The 18,328-nt window shown below is 41.0% G+C and overlaps 1 protein-coding gene across 1 annotated transcript in view; it reads left to right on the top strand.

Annotated features, from left to right (window-relative positions):
• Marchf11 (membrane associated ring-CH-type finger 11) overlaps positions 1-13,211 on the top strand; it is a 111,352-nt gene extending 98,141 nt beyond the window's left edge. Inside the window, exon 4 of the mRNA XM_026392393.2 lies at positions 12,889-13,211. Within this exon, the coding sequence (XP_026248178.2) occupies positions 12,889-13,211 (323 nt within the window). The remainder of the gene's footprint in view (positions 1-12,888) is intronic.
• The last annotated feature ends 5,117 nt before the right edge of the window (positions 13,212-18,328 follow it).

Raw genomic sequence — 18,328 nt, 5'->3', positions numbered from 1 at the left:
CAAGTCATTATTGTTCTCTGTATGAGAAGTTGCGAGAGGCCCTGAAGGTTTGCACAGCTAAAATATGCACTCGCTGGTGCTTCACTGTTTGCTGAAACCTGGATTATAGCGTGCTACCTGCTTTCCACTTGCTGCAGGGAGATACTGAGGAGACAAAGTGATTCATACACAAACTGAAAAATAGACGTGAGAACTGATGGGGGAAGGTTCATCATGCCTAGAGTCAGCAAAGTCTCTGGGGAGGAAAGAAAATCTTGAGCTAAAATTTGTCAAAAATGTTTTTATTAGTTCATTATACTCATACACAGTATTTGGGTTCCTTTTGACACACTTACACATGCACGGAGTATAATTTGCTTCATTTCAGTTTCTAGTCCTCTTTGTCTCCTGTTCCGCTCCTCTACTCTACAGATCGTCCTCCTATTTATTCATTTTTTAAATATTGGTGCCTTATGAATATACATGAAAATGGAATTCGCTGTGGTATATTCATCCATGGGCATAGCATAATTTGGTCAATTTCATTCTGCGGTTTCTTCTTTTCCCCGTCCCTCCTACTTCCCCATCAATCTCCTTCCTCTACTCCATCAACTCCATTTCTGTTTTCGTGGGACCCTCTGCCCTTTTATTTCTTATTTTGCTCTAGCTTCTGCATACGAGAGAAAATTTTGACCTCTGACTTTCTGAGTCTGGCTTATTCCTTAATGACATTCTCGAGTTCCTTCTATTTACAGAAAATTCCATATTTTATTCTTCCTTATGGTTGAGTAAAACCCCAGTGTGTGTGTGTGTGTGTGTGTGTGTGTGTATTACATTTTCTTTATCCTTTCATCTGTTGATCGGTACCTGGGCTGGTTCCAAAACTTGACTATTGTAAATTGTGCTGCTATAAACATTCTATAAACAGTGACTATATCACTGTAGTATGCTGATTTTAGTTATTTTGGATAAATACCAAGGAGTGGAATTGCTGGGTAATATGGTTTCATTCCTAGATTGGTGAGGAATTTGATCAAAATTTAAAGAGCAGGAATTAGCAAGGGTCCCAGAGAGAGGCACCTACCTGGACCTAACAATGCATGCACGATATCATTTTGTCATTTTAAAAGATTCATGTGAAATTTAATGTGGAAGGAGCACAAGATGCTTGTTGGGAGAGTAGCCCTGAGGAAGTAAGGCCTGGTCATGAAGAAGGACCCCGTGGGTGGAGCTTGGGAGTGAGACCACACTGAAAGCTCAGGAGCCCCCAAAAGACTGTGTGTGGGGTGATGAGCTTGATGTTGAAAAAAGACCTTTGCAAACAACAAAGCTTGAAGAGGTTTCCTATCTGGTAGGTGAAGCCAGCGTCTGTAGGGCGAGACATGCAGCACAGTGAGACAGGATGGGCAGGCTGAAGAACAAGGCCAGAGAAAGGAAGCATGCCACCTCGAGGGGGGACTTCTGGGAGGAGGAGCAGGTGGCCCACAGCGCCAGACACCACGTCCAGGGCAAGTGGACCAAGCTGGGCTGATAAAGGATCCAGGGAAATGAGGGCAGAGGCTGTGTGGGGATTGAGGAGGGCCCGTTGGTTTTAAGGGTAGAGTTAGGCAAGAACAAACAGCGAGAACGAAGACCCAGGAGATCAGAAGGAAGACTGACGATCCAGGGGTACGAAGGGGTAGCTTCGTGTCACAGAGAATGTAGAGGCCTGGAGCCCAGCACCCAGAGGGTGAGTTTGCCTTGCCCAGGAGAGAGCCCATGCCTCTGAGGGAAGGAGTGGGCACAGCTGGAGAGGGCTGTTGCTGAGAATGGTCCCTGTTTCTCAGTCAAGAAGATTTCTGGTCAGTTGCTCAGAAAAGGCACAATGTGGGGAGAAAAGTTTGAGGAGAGAAGAAATGTGATAATCGGCCACTGGGGGTGCTGTGGACACAGGAGAAGCCCAGGGGGTGAAGAGCTGTGAGCATGGCTGAGGGCCCTCCGGAGGCTGCAGCAGGAGGACCCCATTCTGCACAGTCATCAGCAATGGGATGGGCGCGTTTCAGAGCTTGGAGTTTCATTGGTTTCTGGAAGGACAAGGCCCGGCTGGGGTGGAGCAGGAATATGCACCTCAGGCTGTGGACCCTGCATCCACAAGGACACATGGACATTAGCCTTTCTGGTCTAGGAGCCACAGGACAAATGATGGGTGGTTATGGCGGTAACTGAGGGTCAGGAGAGCTCACTTTCTGTGGAGCCGCTCTGTGCATGAATGTGCCCATGTGTGCTCTCTGTGTGGCTCTACTGTGTGACAACACAGCTTTCCAGGAGAGTGATTGTGGGAATGCTGGCTATGTGAGGCTTGAGGACAAGGACAGCAACCTAGGGTATCCCTGAGTACTCTAAGCTAAAGCAAGGTCCCTAAAGAGGCTGAATCAACATGAGAAGAAAGAGCAGAAAGCAGATTGTGCAGCAGTGGGGCCAAACCATCACAAGAAACGCCATCTGCACCCATGCAGGATCATGGGAGAGGCAGCTTCCCAAACCCCCAAACCTGGCATTGTCTTTCACAGCTGAACTCTTCTCTGGGGGTTTCCTGGCCTTGTACCACATGACAACAGAGAACTTTCTCACTGAAGGGAATGTGAACACAAACATTCTTCTAAATAATGATGTGCACTGTGGGTGCTGACAGGGAGAGGGAGACAAACCCATAGGTCATCAGGAACCACAGAAGTGAGCATAGAAACCAAGACCCTGTAGGTTTTCAACTGCTTCCAAATGAGTAGACAAAAGGTTGTAAAAACCGTGCCTCCAAGGTTATCTAAGATCAGAGCTACTATGATCTGTGCATCAGTCTAAGCTCTTCACCTCATCTTTCTCACTTAATCCTCATAAGGACCTCATACTGCATGGCTCCTCTTATCATTTCCTCTTGGAAACAGGAAACCTGAAGTGCAAGAGGGAGTAATTTCCCCAGGGTTACACAGTCTGGAAGCAGGGCCCAAGATTGGAATCCTGTTACTCCAGAGAGTGTACAACAAGCACAAATATTTACACGACTCAGTTAATTATATTTATTATTTGGCTAAAAAAAATTCTCCTTAGAAACCAACCTTGAATGACTAATATGCAAAATGCTGTGGTCTATGCAGTAAAGTTAAGCTACTCAAATTCCTGTCTTAAACAGAAAGACATGACAGAGAGAACAGATACCTTTTCTAAGAATGCAGGAGCTAATTTAAGATCAGAAAAGGAGAAATTTGTCCCTAAAATCCCAAAGTAATATAGTTTTTTGTGAAGTCTTTATTAATTTATTCAAAATAATTGAAGCCAATGGCATTTGGAAACATTAGTAAAAAGAAGGAAGGCATGTATGAAATATACTCTAACAAAATCTATTTCTCTTTCCATTGTTCTGAGTGAAACTATTTCTTAATGAGAATTATCTATGTAGAGAATCACATTTCAACCTTGAATCTTCTCACTCAGTCATGAACAGAATATTAAAGAAACTGAGCATTTTTACATTCAGGTTAAAATTTCCATTAATATTTTCAATTGAAAATCTCTTGCTGGCATCATGAAATGAAAGCGAAGAGTTATAAATTTTAATTATGCTTAGATGATAGCTTCTGTTTAGAATTTTTACACATTGACTTTACAGTCTTAGAGAAAGACAAAAAATTCATAGCCAACAGAATTAAAATACCATATTCGAAGCCACAAAGATAAATAAATTTTAATTAGATGTTTTAACGTAAATTTTTAAAAATATTGTTCTCAAAGTGACCAGTATGCAGGTACGTGGTGAATTTGTAGTAGAAAGTTTGTCCATTGCAGAAGAAATGCGAAATTATTTGTATTTTCTTCCACTTCCTATTAGGAAAAGTCCACATAATCTCTAAGAACTGGGTTTAGTTCATGGACTAGAATGTGGGAAACAAATGGAAATCTACCAAAATGATTTCAAGTCCTAAAAGCTTTAATTAACACAGAAGATAGATATCAACATTGCTTTCTTAACCAAAAAATGTTTTCACAAAATCAGAACTTGCAGAGTTATTTATTTTTATGAGCTGTGCAGGTTGTTGTCATCCCCTGTCTCCTATGACACTGTGTATGCTTTAAGAGATTGGAGAAAAATTCACCCATTTTAGTCTTTGGTGTTACCAAAAGGAAATTTTGTCTATTGATTCCTCTGACGGCTGATGATTTTGTGGGCTGAAGAGACTCTAGTGATGTTTAGCTTTGGCCAGAAATGGCTCCTGAGACCAGAGTTCCTGCAGAACTAGCCGAATGGACCAGGCATCCAGGGTCTAGGTCAGTTCCTGGGTTCAGAAACTAACTGTGGACCCTTGAGCCAGTCACACAACATCCCATCTCTGGGTCCCAGAGTCCTCATTCTCCCAAGTGAAAAAGTTGGATTACATCATACCCAATTTTTTTTTAAATTTTTATTTTAAATTCCGAGACCATATCTGCCAGCCTCTTCTTGGTCTTCTGACCCTTGTGATCTATGATGCTTCCCCTTTGTCACAAGATATTTTATCTGTCCCTGAACTGAGGGGCACAATGATAATTCCTGCAACTGAAATTAAACTAATACTAGTCTGTGCTTCCTGTTACAGGAGCCCTCTAAGAGATCTTTATTATAATCTATAAAAGTATTGGTCTCATTCCTTTATTTCTTTTATGGAAAAAAAATCACAACCATAGACCATTTTTTTGCAGGCATTATTGGGCTAGAAACTTAGATGATTGATTCTCTTTTCCAGTGAATTATTTGAATCCCTTTTAAAAATTTCACCATACCATATATTTTATAACCCATGGTGGAGCTTGCAGCTTTTGTGGAATATTATGTGAATGTGCCGATGGTGTATTTATGCTCCAAGGGTTAGCAGTTGAAACTCAGGATAACTTCCAATCTATCTACCAAGAAATAAAAAATAATAATAAAATAATTGATTAATGGATTGGCCCTTAGAAAACAAATAGTGAAATAAATGGACAGCTTCTTCTCTCTGTTTTGCCTGGAAATAGCAGAGAAGAATCCACAGCTGCCTCTTAGGCCAGGGCATAGTCATTTTATAAGTATTTGGGTTCCTAATTGCTTGATGCAAGCCAAAAAGACAGTGGGGGAGAGGACTACAGTTTGCTGGGGAAGAACACAAACGTTTATAAAGAATCTTCAATTCTTTTGTTTATAAAGAAATTTTAACTCTTTTCTTTCTGCCATTCCGTGTGTGTGTGTGTGTGTGTGTGTACGTACTTTTTCCCTTGAGGCTAAAACCCATGTTTCATGAAATATGGGCACTGACTCCTAAACCCTTTCCAAATCTAGTTTTGAAATGCATGTCTCAGTCTGTCTTTGGTGTCATCAAATATTAGTTTAATGTTTCAAAGAACAACACTTGACACATTGTTCTGTTTCAGTGGCACTAGTGCAGCTAGATTAAGTCAATCCTTGTCATCCCTTAGATTCCTGGGATGGGTACCCTCTCCTTTATCTCTCCCTCTCATTTAGCAAAGATTGAGTTCTTGGCCTGTACCAGGCCCTGAAGTGGGAATTGATATCCACAGGCAAGAAGGGTGAGGCTTCCATTGTAGGGAGCACACTGCTGGTTAGGGATCCTGGTCATACAAACTGTTTCAGTACAGGTGTCAAGTAAAACAGGGATGGTGCATCCTGTGCACAGTGGTAGATGGCAGAAGGAGCAGATGATTGGTTTTATTTGTATCAGAGAAGAACATGGGCGAGAATCTGGATCTTGACGCATGATTAATAGCTCATCCTACGAATGTCCGAATGGAAGTTCCAGGATCTTCTCTGTTTTATAGTTTCAGCTCAGGTTTGCTAAGAAGACAGAATGGGCAGAATTTAGTGCAAGATACAGCTTTCTGATCCAGCTGACTTGGATTAGGGTCATTTGCTGAAATAGGGACTGCAGGACAGAGCCAATTCAACCTGTGTCACCAGCTTGTTCATCATCAATTACTGAGCAAAAGACTACTCTCCATATGCAAGTGGGCCCTGCAGTCTCATTCTGAATCCAGCAGCATGTCATCAGTGCTGCAGATCCAGTGCAAACATGCCCTGCCTATCCAGCCTGGTGACTGCGGGCCTCGTGGAGCAGGGAGGCAGTTCACAGAAAGGACACCAAGTTCCTTTTGTGCACTCTCAAGAGAATCTCTGTGACCCTCAGGGCCTTCACTTATTGTGAACGGGCTTCCCTTCACTTCACATGTGCTGCTATCTGCCTTAGGGGACGGGATGGCTTGCACCATCAGTATTTGGATATTAGCCAGTCTCTAGCATCAGGGTGGTGTGTGTGTGTGTGTATGTGTGTGTTGTGGGAAGCTTCCGAATAATTCCTTGTCCTTACCAGGTTTCTCACACATGATTGTACTGCCAGTGGTAATGATAAATCTGTTTGAGCCCCTGAGCTGTGAGGTTTCATGATCAGCATTCGATTCTCAACCTGGTCCTATGACTTTTACTTTGTTCTAGACAATTCTGAGAGGAATCAAGATCTTATCATTTAAAATAACCAATAGAAAAAAATCAACACTTCTTGAAAGTGCATTTTATATGGACTATTTCTTCACATTATTTGCTTCACATTATTAATGGATACTATGTCCAATGGGTACATTGGACATAGTATCCATTAAAATCCCCATATATTTTTAGCACATTGTGCTTCCCAGAGGCATAGAAATTCATGAAAACTTTGTTTTGTGAACCTGGTGACTTTTGAGATGACATATATATTACCTGTCTAGCTTCATCTAAATTTTTTCTTGGGTGTTCTTGTATATTGATGTACAGATTCAGTCTATCAGGAAAAAAAAATAAACATTCTGTATATACAGAAATAACTATGATTTCTGGTTACTTCTCCAAGATTCATATTAACAAGATATTTAAACTTGTGACATGTTGGGAAATAGTGTTAGTAGAGCTAATGTGTTTTATTACATTCTAGCAAAGATTCCAGCAGAGGGTACCATGGACCACAGACCTGTTTGTTTAATCCTTGGAAGCCACCATTCTGTAGCCTTCACCAAAGAACAGAAATTTAGGAGTTAAAAGTCTGACCTGCCATACTGTATTTACAAAATATGGGATAGATTGTTTTTATGCTATACAGTTGGCCCTCCCTAACTGTGGGTTCCATATTTTGGATTCAACTAACTCTGTATTGAAAATATTTTTTAAAAAAAGTAAGGCCTGTTGCTGAGCTAGGCCCTGAGCCGTTCTAGAACTCAGGATCAAACAGGACCCAAGTCTCCAGCATGGGTCTGGTCACACTCACTTCCCAGGAGGACACAAGGTTTATTTACAGGCTTCGAATATGACAGAGAGATAAGAGTGCTGGCAACGGAGAAAAGGTAAAATTAAGCCGGAAGTCTTGGACAATTTTATAACCAAGAGCCTTTTCTGCCAGACACCTGCTGTGAGCGGGCCGTGAGTTCTTTAGCCTTCCGAAGCACTGAGCCGTGCCCAGGGCTTTACCTGGGTTCCTTTGTGGTTCCTCTGCCTTTTCCTGAGGGCCTGCGTTTCCTGGGAAAGCTGAGGGTGGGGGTAACTCACCCAGCACCCAGCAGACAGACAGAGCTGGGGGGGGGCAGTGGGGGGCAGAGCTGTTTCATTGTCATCTTCTGCATCTAACAGTGTCAGTGACACACAAGGATATTGAAGATGACACTAATTGTATAATGTGGCTCAAACTGAAGCCTCCAGGACTTAATCTACTTTGAGAAAGGTGGGGGGAGGTTTATCTATAAGGTCTCTTATGGTCAATGTAGGTGGCTTTAACAAAATCTATAGTCTGAGTGGCTTAAGCAACAATTTCTCTTTCTTGTGGTTCTGGGAGCTGGGAAATACAGGGTGTTGGCACAGTTGGTGTCCCATGAGGGCCTTTGTCTTTGTCTCCTGTCAGCTCCCGTCTTCTCATTGTGCCTTCATGTTGCCTTGGTGTGTGCACACACAGAAAGGGAGGAAGAGAAGCCTCTTTTATGTCTCCTCTTCTTTTTATAAGGGCATTTATCTCACCATAATGACCCCACCTCATGATCTCATCTAACTCTGCTTACTTCCCAAAGGCCACCTCCAAATACTGTCACTTTGGGGATTAAGATTTCATCATGGGAATACCAGGGGAACACTGAGATAGTTAGTCCACATTGATCTCTTAGTTGGTCAGTCTACAACTAGAAGAGACCGCCATACACTGGAAGTTTACCATGGATAAGTCTGAGGTACTCAGGGTTTATACTGAGACGAATTTGAGTCTGATTTTAGCACCTTTGTGATGTAAAAATGGTTAAATCTCTTTAGGTCTCAGTTTCCTCAAATTGTTCCCTGATAGTTACAGCATCTATTTGTAGAGTTACTGTCTAGGCTAAATGAAAATCAAGCATATAAAACTCTTAGGACAGTTCTTGGAACAAATTTACCCCTGATAAAAATTTTGCTTATAATTTTTGAAAAATAATTACAGCTACCCCAACCAAGGCTGAGACTGGGTGACACAAGGAATGGCAATGTTTGACTAGTGGTTTGATTGTTAATATAAGATAAAACTTATTTGACCATAAATTTTTCAACCTTTGTTCAGATGTTGAAGTAGACAGACAAATCAGGTGTGTGTGTGTGTTTGTGTGTATGTGTGTGTGTGCATGTGTGTGTGTGTGTGTGTGTGTGTGTGTGCGTGTGTTCACCTACAGGTGTGTGAGCAGGTGACCTTATGTACCTTGATCTTCCCCTCATTTCTTTGGGTAATTAATTCTTACCTATTGATAGAATTTCAAAACAAACACACCACTTAACATTTTAAATATGTTTCACTTATATCTTTTTAAAAAATTTTGTTCTATATGACAGTGGGAATGCATTACAATTCATATTACACATATAGAGCACAATTTTTCATATCTCTGATTGTATACAAAGTATATTCACACCCCACTCGTGTCTTCATACATGTACTTAGGGAATGATGTCCATCTCATCACACCATCTTTGCCCTATCTAGAGTTTGTCTAATCCTCCCATGTTCCCCTTCCCAACTCCACTAGGAATCACTTATACCTTTTTAAAATTTTATTAAAACCAGAAACTATTTAGGCCTGCTTTGGTTTTCAAGATTATTCCCTAACAAAAATGTTCCTTTGCACACCAACAGGATATGTTTCAGTTAAACCCCAATCCCTCCCCTCTTGCGATACAGAAACACTCCAGGACTCTCCAGACCCCAAATTCCTATAAATCACACTTTGTGGACATCTGTGCCATTTAGTGTAGCTTAGTATCTAAAATATTTTGCCTTTACATTTTACAGAAATTGTCATTTCTTTTCCCTGCAAACTTAGTGACTCAGATGACAAAGCAAATCCAGTCCTATTCTCATATGATCTGAAATGTCCAGGTGACAAATTCATTTGATTATCAGTAAGAAAGCATACTCGTATGGTTTTTAAAGGCTGGATTTTCAAGGCACTCTGGGATTGAATACCCAGTGTCAAAAATAAAATAAAATAGAATAAATAAAATAGAATAGAATAGAATTAATAAAATAAAATAATAAAATAAAAACTAAAGGCTGGATTTTCAACATGGGAAGTAGACTTGAATGAAGCCTTACCCCTAGATTTATCGTAATCATGTCCTCTCATAACTGCTAGTATAAAAGGCATTTGCCACAACTCCAGAGCACAAAGAAGAAAGGGGTGAAATGCACTGTAGAGGGTGGATGGAGTTCATTATATTTCTGGGAAATCTAAGCTTGCAGAAGGCAAGGAGTGATTCTCTGTGCCCATGAGGGCAAAATGAAATCTAAACATCACTCATAACTTAATGCCATTAAGAAGCTGCCCGTGGAGTTGGAAATTCAAGAGGACTGTGTGTGTCCTCAGGAGAACTTCAAGTGTTTTTTCCTTGGTTAAATTGTGTTCAGAATGTTCTAGAAAGACCTCTGGGGCTTGTGTCTGCACATTGGGTGGATTTATGCATATAGAAAAGAAATACCAGGAATAAATATAGTCCCAGTAAGTGAGTTTAAACTCTAGTAAACCACCTGATTCCTGGCTTTCAAAAGAAATCCATAAAAAAGGAAGAGGATCCTGAGAAAGAGTAGTTTCTACTGGTGAAGCCACCCCTACCCCGCTTCTCACTGCACTTAGTCACAATCAACCTCTCTCAGTCTGTAAATGTCTCGTGATTAGTGTGAATGAATATCCCTCGCTGCATAGATTCACTATTGATTTTTAATTGATAATAGTGTCTTGTAGTTATGTAGTACCATCTCAGAGGAAATCTGGGGGCTTTATAGTTGATGATTTCCAATTTATTTTAACACTCTCCTGCTGAATGTAAAAATTAGGTATTTCCAACTGCTTTCAAGAGGGAAAAAGAGATCCAGCAAGGTTAAATTATGGCCATGGAGAATTTAGAAAGCTAATAATAAAATCACCAACTAAAATTTAGTAGTCCTAACTCATGTTTCCTGAAAACTTCTGGTCAATTAGGTCAACATTGACTATTTCTTTGGAAAAAGAATTTGGTCAAAACAGTTTTCCAAAATTGTTATGATTGACAGCAGTTTACATCTGCTGTACCTGGCAGTGTTCAATAATTGGGCTGAATGGATTTTTGCAGTTTTTAGTCCTATGTTAATATGTTTGGAAGCTTTGAAGTCACATGTATCAGGTTATCTTCTGGTAAGGAGCAATGTAAAACTTGAATTCTGAGATTGGGTAGGTAAAATCCTGATATTTCAAGGTGTGGCTGTCTCCATCACTTCCCTGACATTATTTTAGCTGACCAAAACTTGCTTTCTCGAACAAAAACACAATTCAGACACTCCTTGTATATATGGGAAGATCACTACCCTTCTTTCAATTAGCCATTCCTCTAGCCTTGGAGATATGGGACTGAGTTTTTCCTCCTTCCTCCATTACAGTTGCTACCCATGTTTCCTCTGAGTTCATTCCTTCGTCCCTCTGTACTCTGCTTACTGCTACTCCAGTCTTCATGTATAATACAACAGCCTCCTTTGTTTCCCCAAATTCCTCAATCCATTTCAGATTAATTTTCCTAATTATTTGTAATTTTTGAATCCTACTGGCACAAAAATATACAGAATAATACTTGCAACATCTGTATCCAATCACTTTATTAAAAAATTGCAACATTTGGGATACAGTTGAAAGCCTTCCTTGAAGCCGGCTCTCAATCTTGTTTCTTTCTCTTCCTTCCCATTATCATGAATTTAGTGCTTGTTTTTCTCATGTGTACGTTTATACATTCACCATATGTGTGTGTGTGTGTGTGTCTCCAGAAAAAATGTAGAATCGTTTCTTTCAGAAACTTTCATTTTCTCATCATGACTTTCATTATGGTTTTGAGACTCATCCATGTTTCTGGGTACAACTCTGTACCCTTTATGTCATTGCTGTCATTCATTGGATTCATGTTCTGCAATTGTTTGCCATTGTTTCCTTCAAATACAGATAATCATGCAGTATTTTTTTTTTTTTTTTTTGGTACTGGAGATTGAACCCATGGATGCTTTACCTCTGAGCCACATCCCCAGCCCTTTTTTATATTTTAGTTTGAAACTGGGTCTTGCTGAGTTGCTTAGGACCTCCCTAAGTTGCTGAGGCTGGATTTGAACTTGGATCCTCGTGCCTCAGCCTCCCAAGCCCCTGGGATTACAGGTGTGCACCTTATTCACATGCTTCCTTATTCACGTTTATGGAAGTTTCTCTGGGGCAGGTACCCAGGGCTCTGAATAGGAGGTTGCAGTGCTCATTAGGTGGAGGATGGTGCTCCTCTCACAGGCCACACTCCCCCTAAAAACAGACTCTCAGTTGACCTCTCGACTGACTTTCAGTGGAATTTCAGTTTCCTCAAAGAGAAGAGACCTCCCCCACTTCTCTATCCGAAGGGACGGACATTTGTTCCAGGTACTCCTTTTCATCAAGAGGAGTCACAAGCTCGACAACTTTGGGGGCTACCTGCTGAACAGTAAATGTGCAAAAGTCAGGCTGTGTGCTGGGTGTGGAGAGGGCAGTAGGATGGTTCCACACACAGTGAGCAGTATTGGACTCATGGGTCACTGGTTTGTGGTCCCAGAGATTCTCTTATGACCTGAAAGTCTGCCTCAGGAACATGTAGCCATCAGTCTCACTTCCCAGCGGCCAAGACCCAGGACTATGGAGTCAGCCTGCCTGTGTTTGCCTCCCTGCTCCAGCACTTCTGGTTGTGTGTGCTTGGGCAAGCCCCCCCCCCCCCCGCCCCCGCCATCCCTGGGCTTTAGTTTCCTTGCTTGTGAAGCGAGGGAAATGCTAGTGTTTCCTTCATAAGGCTGTGTGAGAACTAGATAGGATAATATACGTAAAGCTCAACTAGCTGTTCAATAAACTTTTGTTGCGTGTTGAGGAAAGGACAAATGACAAAAAGGGTATACTGTGTCTACTGGGTGTCAGGCATTGTTTTAGACGCTGGGGAGATGGTAGTGATCTTCGTATCTGTTTCTTTCCTAATTTGTCAGTTGGGTGCAAGCCCCCTAACATATTGTGTGACACACAATGGACACAATGTTGAATCAATAAACAAATTTAATGATTCTTCTAAAGAAATGTTAAGTGCCCAAGGTGTGTTCTCTTGCCTCAATAGAGCAAGTAAATTATACCGATGGCTGCTTAACTCTAGATGGTAGTTACTTGTCGAATATTGATTCTTTCTGTATGATATGGGTGGTAGCTTGTCAGGAGTCATAATATTGGCATAGTCAGAATACTGTATTTTGATGGGGATGAATAACACAGAATGGACTATTTCTTAAATCCCTTTTTTTTAATACAAAGTAAGATTCCCAACTTTTGATCAGGACGTCTTATTTTCCCCCCCTTGGATTTCAGGTCTCATTGTCCATGAAGGAGCTGCAGTTTACAGAGTGTTTAAACGCTGGAGAGCTGTGAATTTGCACTGGGATGTGTTAAATTATGACAAAGCCACAGACATTGAAGAGAGCAGCCGGGGAGAGTCTTCCACGAGTAGGACTTTATGGTTGCCACTGACGGCTCTGCGGAGCAGAAACTTGGTCCACCCAACGCAGCTCACCTCGCCAAGGTTCCAGTGTGGCTACGTGCTCTTGCATCTCTTCAACCGGATGAGGCCCCAGGAGGATTTGTCAGAAGATAACAGCTCGGGAGAGGTTGTGATGAGAGTGACTTCAGTGTGACAAACACATTTGATGATGCAGTGCGGACCACCCTGCACATTTCGGAATGTAATTGCAATGAATGGAGAAACCATAGCACTTCTAAAAAAACACACATCTATGAACTTTTTAAAATTTATGCTTTTTATATGAACATTTGAATTGCAAATACATTTTTCTGAAAAAAAAAGAGTCTTCTTGTTCTTTGTTTTCTGATTTGTCACATCTTTTATAAGTTAGTACTTGAAATCATTATACATATAATTTAACTCTATTGGGTTAAAAGAATGATGAAAGTTATCCTTAAGTCAAAACTATTTTTTCTTGCTTCTTTTAAATATATTTTTACCAAATTTCCTGCTGCACGTGTAATTTTTCTGACACAGTACGAATGGGGAAGCGGTTTAGAGTGCTGTGGGAAGACTCCCAAGTGCCCATCGAGGGTACAGAACAGGCGCTGCTGTGGCACTCAGGGCTGGGGCTCCTTGTGCCTCGTGCTGTTGGCAGGATTCAGTGTGGCTTTTTAATGTGATGAAAAACAACTGGTCACCAGCAATGCAAGTTCTAGGAATGGCACAGAGAGCATCTCAAAGAATAAATAGGAGCAAAATAATATGGTTTTATTCCAGTTCATATTAAATGGCGAGGCTGACTAATTCCAGTTCTCAAAGCTCCCCAGAACATTGCACCATATACGTGTTATAATAATACTAACTCAAAGATAATGCTGCCTCGCATTGGCACAGACCGTTAATAGACCCATCACAGTTAGTTCCATTAATTAGTGTCTTGAATTATCTGAACACCATCTTAATTAGATTTTTCCTTTTGAAAAACCGTATGTATCTTCCTAATCATTTAAATATATTCCTATTACTTGGTCTAATGAAGTCCTAAAAAGTATGTTTGCCAGCTGTGAGAAGTCTTTCTCTAGATGACTCAATCAGTATTTTTTAAAATGAAAAAGAGGAAAAGATAAATGCAGCTATTGACTCCCCAGGAACAGGTTGCTAACTAGTGGTACCTGGGACTTTCCACCTTTGGATCTCCTATTGGAGGTCATTGTCACATTTTAATGGGTAGTGACAAGAGATGAGAGGGCAGATGGGCATACTTCCCTCAGAAACATGAGTTGAACATGCTGGATGTTTTAAAATATATGAAATATAGGTGATGGACCCTAATGCTTTATGTTCTATTTATGTTGACAATAGAATAGGTAGAATTGTGATTCCCACATAGCAAATTCTCCCACTTCTTAAAAATATATTTTTCCAGTTGAAAATCTTTGTCAGAGATGAGAAGGTATGAAAATTTGCAGAAAAGTGAAGAATGAATCACAAAGTCATGAAAGAATGAAAATCCAACATTAGTTAGAGGCACATCTAGATCTAGAGGGTGAGCATGTTGAGCATCCCGTTGCCAAACTGTGAGGGTTTTGCTTGTTTTAAGCTGATGTTAAATGAGTACAGTCCTGGTGGCTTCCTGGATGGTTTAATCATTAAGGCAAGTCATAACAGCTCATCATCTAATGGAGAATAATTCTAGCTACTACTGAGAGTACAATATAGAGCATTGTTTTAAAAACACAGGTCTAAGAGGTTGGGGTTATGGCTCAGTGATAGAGCACTTGCCACGCATATGTGAGGCACTGGCTTCAATTCTTAGCACCACATATAAATAAATGAATAAAATAAATATTAAACAATATTAAAACACTGGACTAAGACTTTAGATACAAGTGCTACAGCATGTTACTATCCTGCCTTTGAATTAGTGTGCACCTTTGTATCCACATCAACTTACTTGAAAACAAGAAGGGGCAGAGGATGAGAATCCCTCTCTGCTGCATTGAATGGGGTTTAAGGTGGAGACCTCTGGATATGAGAGCTCCTAATAGAAAGGGCAACTGAATGGAAGCCTCCTTCCATCCAAGAACCTTGCCCTTTGGGTTTACCTTCTGTCTGTAACCTGTACACCCACTCACTGTCTCCATGGCTCCTACCTCCTATAACACAAACACATGCATACCAGCACACAATTCAAATCAACACTGGAAGAAGAATCTAGCAGAATTTCCACTCAAAAAAAAAGAACCATTCCTGAAAAGATTGCATAGAAATTCAAATGTGGGCACGTGCATTTAGAAAACTGAGCTCATTGCTATAAAATAATTAAAAATTTTAATAACATGCTAAATGATTTATGATGATATAAACTATTATCTTTTCAACTGTTAATGTCATAATTCAAACTCAAGTTGCCTTCAATGCCAAGAACATTTATGATAAGGAAATGAGTTGGAAATAATTATTTTCAAATCTTTCCAATATTATAAAAATTTAGAAAATGCACTCAGCCTGTCTGTTTTGAATCATTCATTTCCAATCTAAGAAATTTATGGAGCAGATGGATAGCAGAGGAGCCTTGGTGTGTGGGACATCCTGCAGTGCATCCTACATGTTGGTGAGCTAAGTGGCAGGTCAGAGGTAATGAATTGTCCCTGTGGGGCATCTGGGGAAGGTGTCACTGCAGGGACTGATGTTAGTAAACATTTGCAAATCAGCAAAGGAGTGATGGACATTCTGGGGGAAAGAGAGGCATATTCCAGCAATGGAAGGATTTTTGGTGGGAAAGCCCTGGGTACAGGAGGGAACAGGATCCCAGTCTATAGGGTCGGTAGGTATCTGGGACTGAATCCCACAGGGAACCATGGAAAAATGGTGGTCTGCAGCTTGTGGTAAGGTTTGGCCGTGTCATTCCTGGGGGATGGATGTTCTGTCTCCATCAACAGCTGTAGACTCAAAAATGCCATAGAAAATCGGGGCATCAGATGGGACACAATTCCTTCCTTCTTTCTCCTGAGGAGATAGCAAAACCCATAATTCCGAGTAGGAAAGCACATCAAAGATCCTATGAAGCAGAAGGTAATTTCTCCATTAAAAATTCTACCACTTTCCAGAGTAAATAATTTTTTTTATCTGATTTAGCTTCAATATAACCTTTTTTATTTTTTATTCTCTACATCCCATTGAAAACATACCCAATTAACCAAGTTCTGTCTCTTGCTTTTGCTTCAGCCTAGGTAGGGCTAGTGATAGGTTAGTGATGTTAGGAAGGACTATTGTTTTTGCTGATATGTGAATGTTCCTTCCTCCCTTTTCTTTGGAGTCAAATAGCAAAAGAAGTTTTGCTGCTCCAAGTAACACAAAAGCTGTCATCCAGCTACTAAACATAGGTCTCGTTTTGTCCATATTTTCCTGTAATAGTTTATTTTCTTTACTCACATTTTAATGACAGCAATTTACAAATGCCTGACCCATGAAACTTTTCTTTCCAAGTTCATCCTGTTTCAAACTAAGTTATGGTAAAGTTTGATGTTGTTCTCCCTATATAATAAATATTATGATAACATCATGCAACATGTCATATAAAATGTGTGTTTTATAATGTTATATAATTTATGTTGTGTAATTTTATGTTATTTGTTTTCATAAAACAATCGAATGTCTCATGCACTAAGTAATAATTGTTAAAGATCTTAAAAAGATATGTAAGGCATTGAGCTTAGTTCCAGTTTTCTAATTCAGAAAAAAATGTTCCCATCCTGTGTGTCTCATGCAGAGCTGCAGCAAACGCTGTCATTGACAGTGAAGCACTGAGCTCTGGACCACAGTGGTACCTGGGACTAATTCATTACCTTCATCAGGTACCATTTTCCACATTGTGAATTTATCTTGCTAATTAACCAAGGAGTTTAAAATTGTCATAAGGCATTTTCCCTTAGAAAACTCAGGATACGAGGAGCCAATGAGAGAATGAAAATAATATGTGATTATCTATGAAGTTTTGGTGATATGCTCTTTTTAAAAATTATTATCAAAATAACCAAAGTTGTGGTTTAGGAGCATTCTTTAGTTGTGCTCTCGCAGTGTGCTAACTGACCACACTGATCAAAACCTTGTTCATGCCCCTCTCAGGACTCTTACTTCTCTTTGTCCCCATTGATTCTGGCTTAGACAAACAAGGTGGCATTATCCCCTTTCATGCCATTGTCGAAACTGTTATCCAGGCACATAACAAAGCTCCTTGCTTATCCCTGTTTGGCACATTAATGAGGATTAGCTCCCAAAGGCAGTTGGGGAAGCTGCCCAGGAGGTGGCATGGGTGGAGGGGACAAGGCAAGTGGAGTAGCCCCCGTTTTCCTGGGAGGGAACAAGGGAAGGCTGCCTAGACACAGGAGAGGAGACAGGCTCATTTCCAAACTCTAGGGCCTCATGGAGGATGAAGAAAAGGTAGCAGGCATCTACAATCTCAGAGGGAGCATCCTGTTGCCCACATGAGAATTTAAGAACACACAGAGAGGACAATGGACACGGAGGGTCAGGGACAGTTTTCTGTAGTATTTAACCTCTAAACCCAGCACCTGAAGAGCAGGAATTGACTGAAGAGGGAGAGGCAGAGTGTGCAGGAGAAGCAGGTATTGGGGGAGGAGCAGGACACCGTTATATATGAGGAGGAGGAAGAAAGAGAGGGAGGCTCAGAGCAGGAGGAGGTAGCAGGTGACACATAACCACAAATACCTCCTGTGCCCATGAGGCAGCTATGAGCAGTCCAAAAGCATAGTCTGCTGGAAATGGACATGTCAAGAGGTCATTGAGAGCCTAGCCTGGGGGGAGGGGGAGGGTAACTGAGTGTGTGTCAAAACGGGAAGGAAAATGAAGGGGGTTAAATGTTTAGAAGCCAAGGGGAAAGACTGCTTCAAAAGGCAGGAAGATGTTGCTTAAAGGTAGCTCAGGGCCAGGAAGCAGCCAGGGCTTGAGCAGCCAGACCCCTTGGTGCTCTGGACAGAAGCAGCTCCAGGGACGCTTCAGGTGGAGGAGAAGCCATGATCTAATAGTGAGTGACAGTGCAAAGGAGGCTGGCTGTATCCTCAAAGCAGGTTTCTTCTCCTCCTCCTTTTCCCTTTTTATTCCTTTTATTTTTCTCTTCTCCTTTTCAAGGCACGACCTCCTTAAGCGTGTATCAATGGTGTTGGAAAGGAGCTGGGTGAGTTGGGGATACAATTGAGAAACTGAGAATGTAAACAACTAAGTGATCCTCAAGGAGGCTCCCTGAGGAGGGCAGAGAGGCTGGGA

This window comes from Urocitellus parryii, chromosome 1, assembly GCF_045843805.1.
Source record: "Urocitellus parryii isolate mUroPar1 chromosome 1, mUroPar1.hap1, whole genome shotgun sequence".
NCBI classification, from domain to species: Eukaryota; Metazoa; Chordata; class Mammalia; order Rodentia; family Sciuridae; genus Urocitellus; species Urocitellus parryii.
Note: the sequence above shows the minus strand (reverse complement) of the source record. Positions and strands in the feature narration are given on the sequence as shown.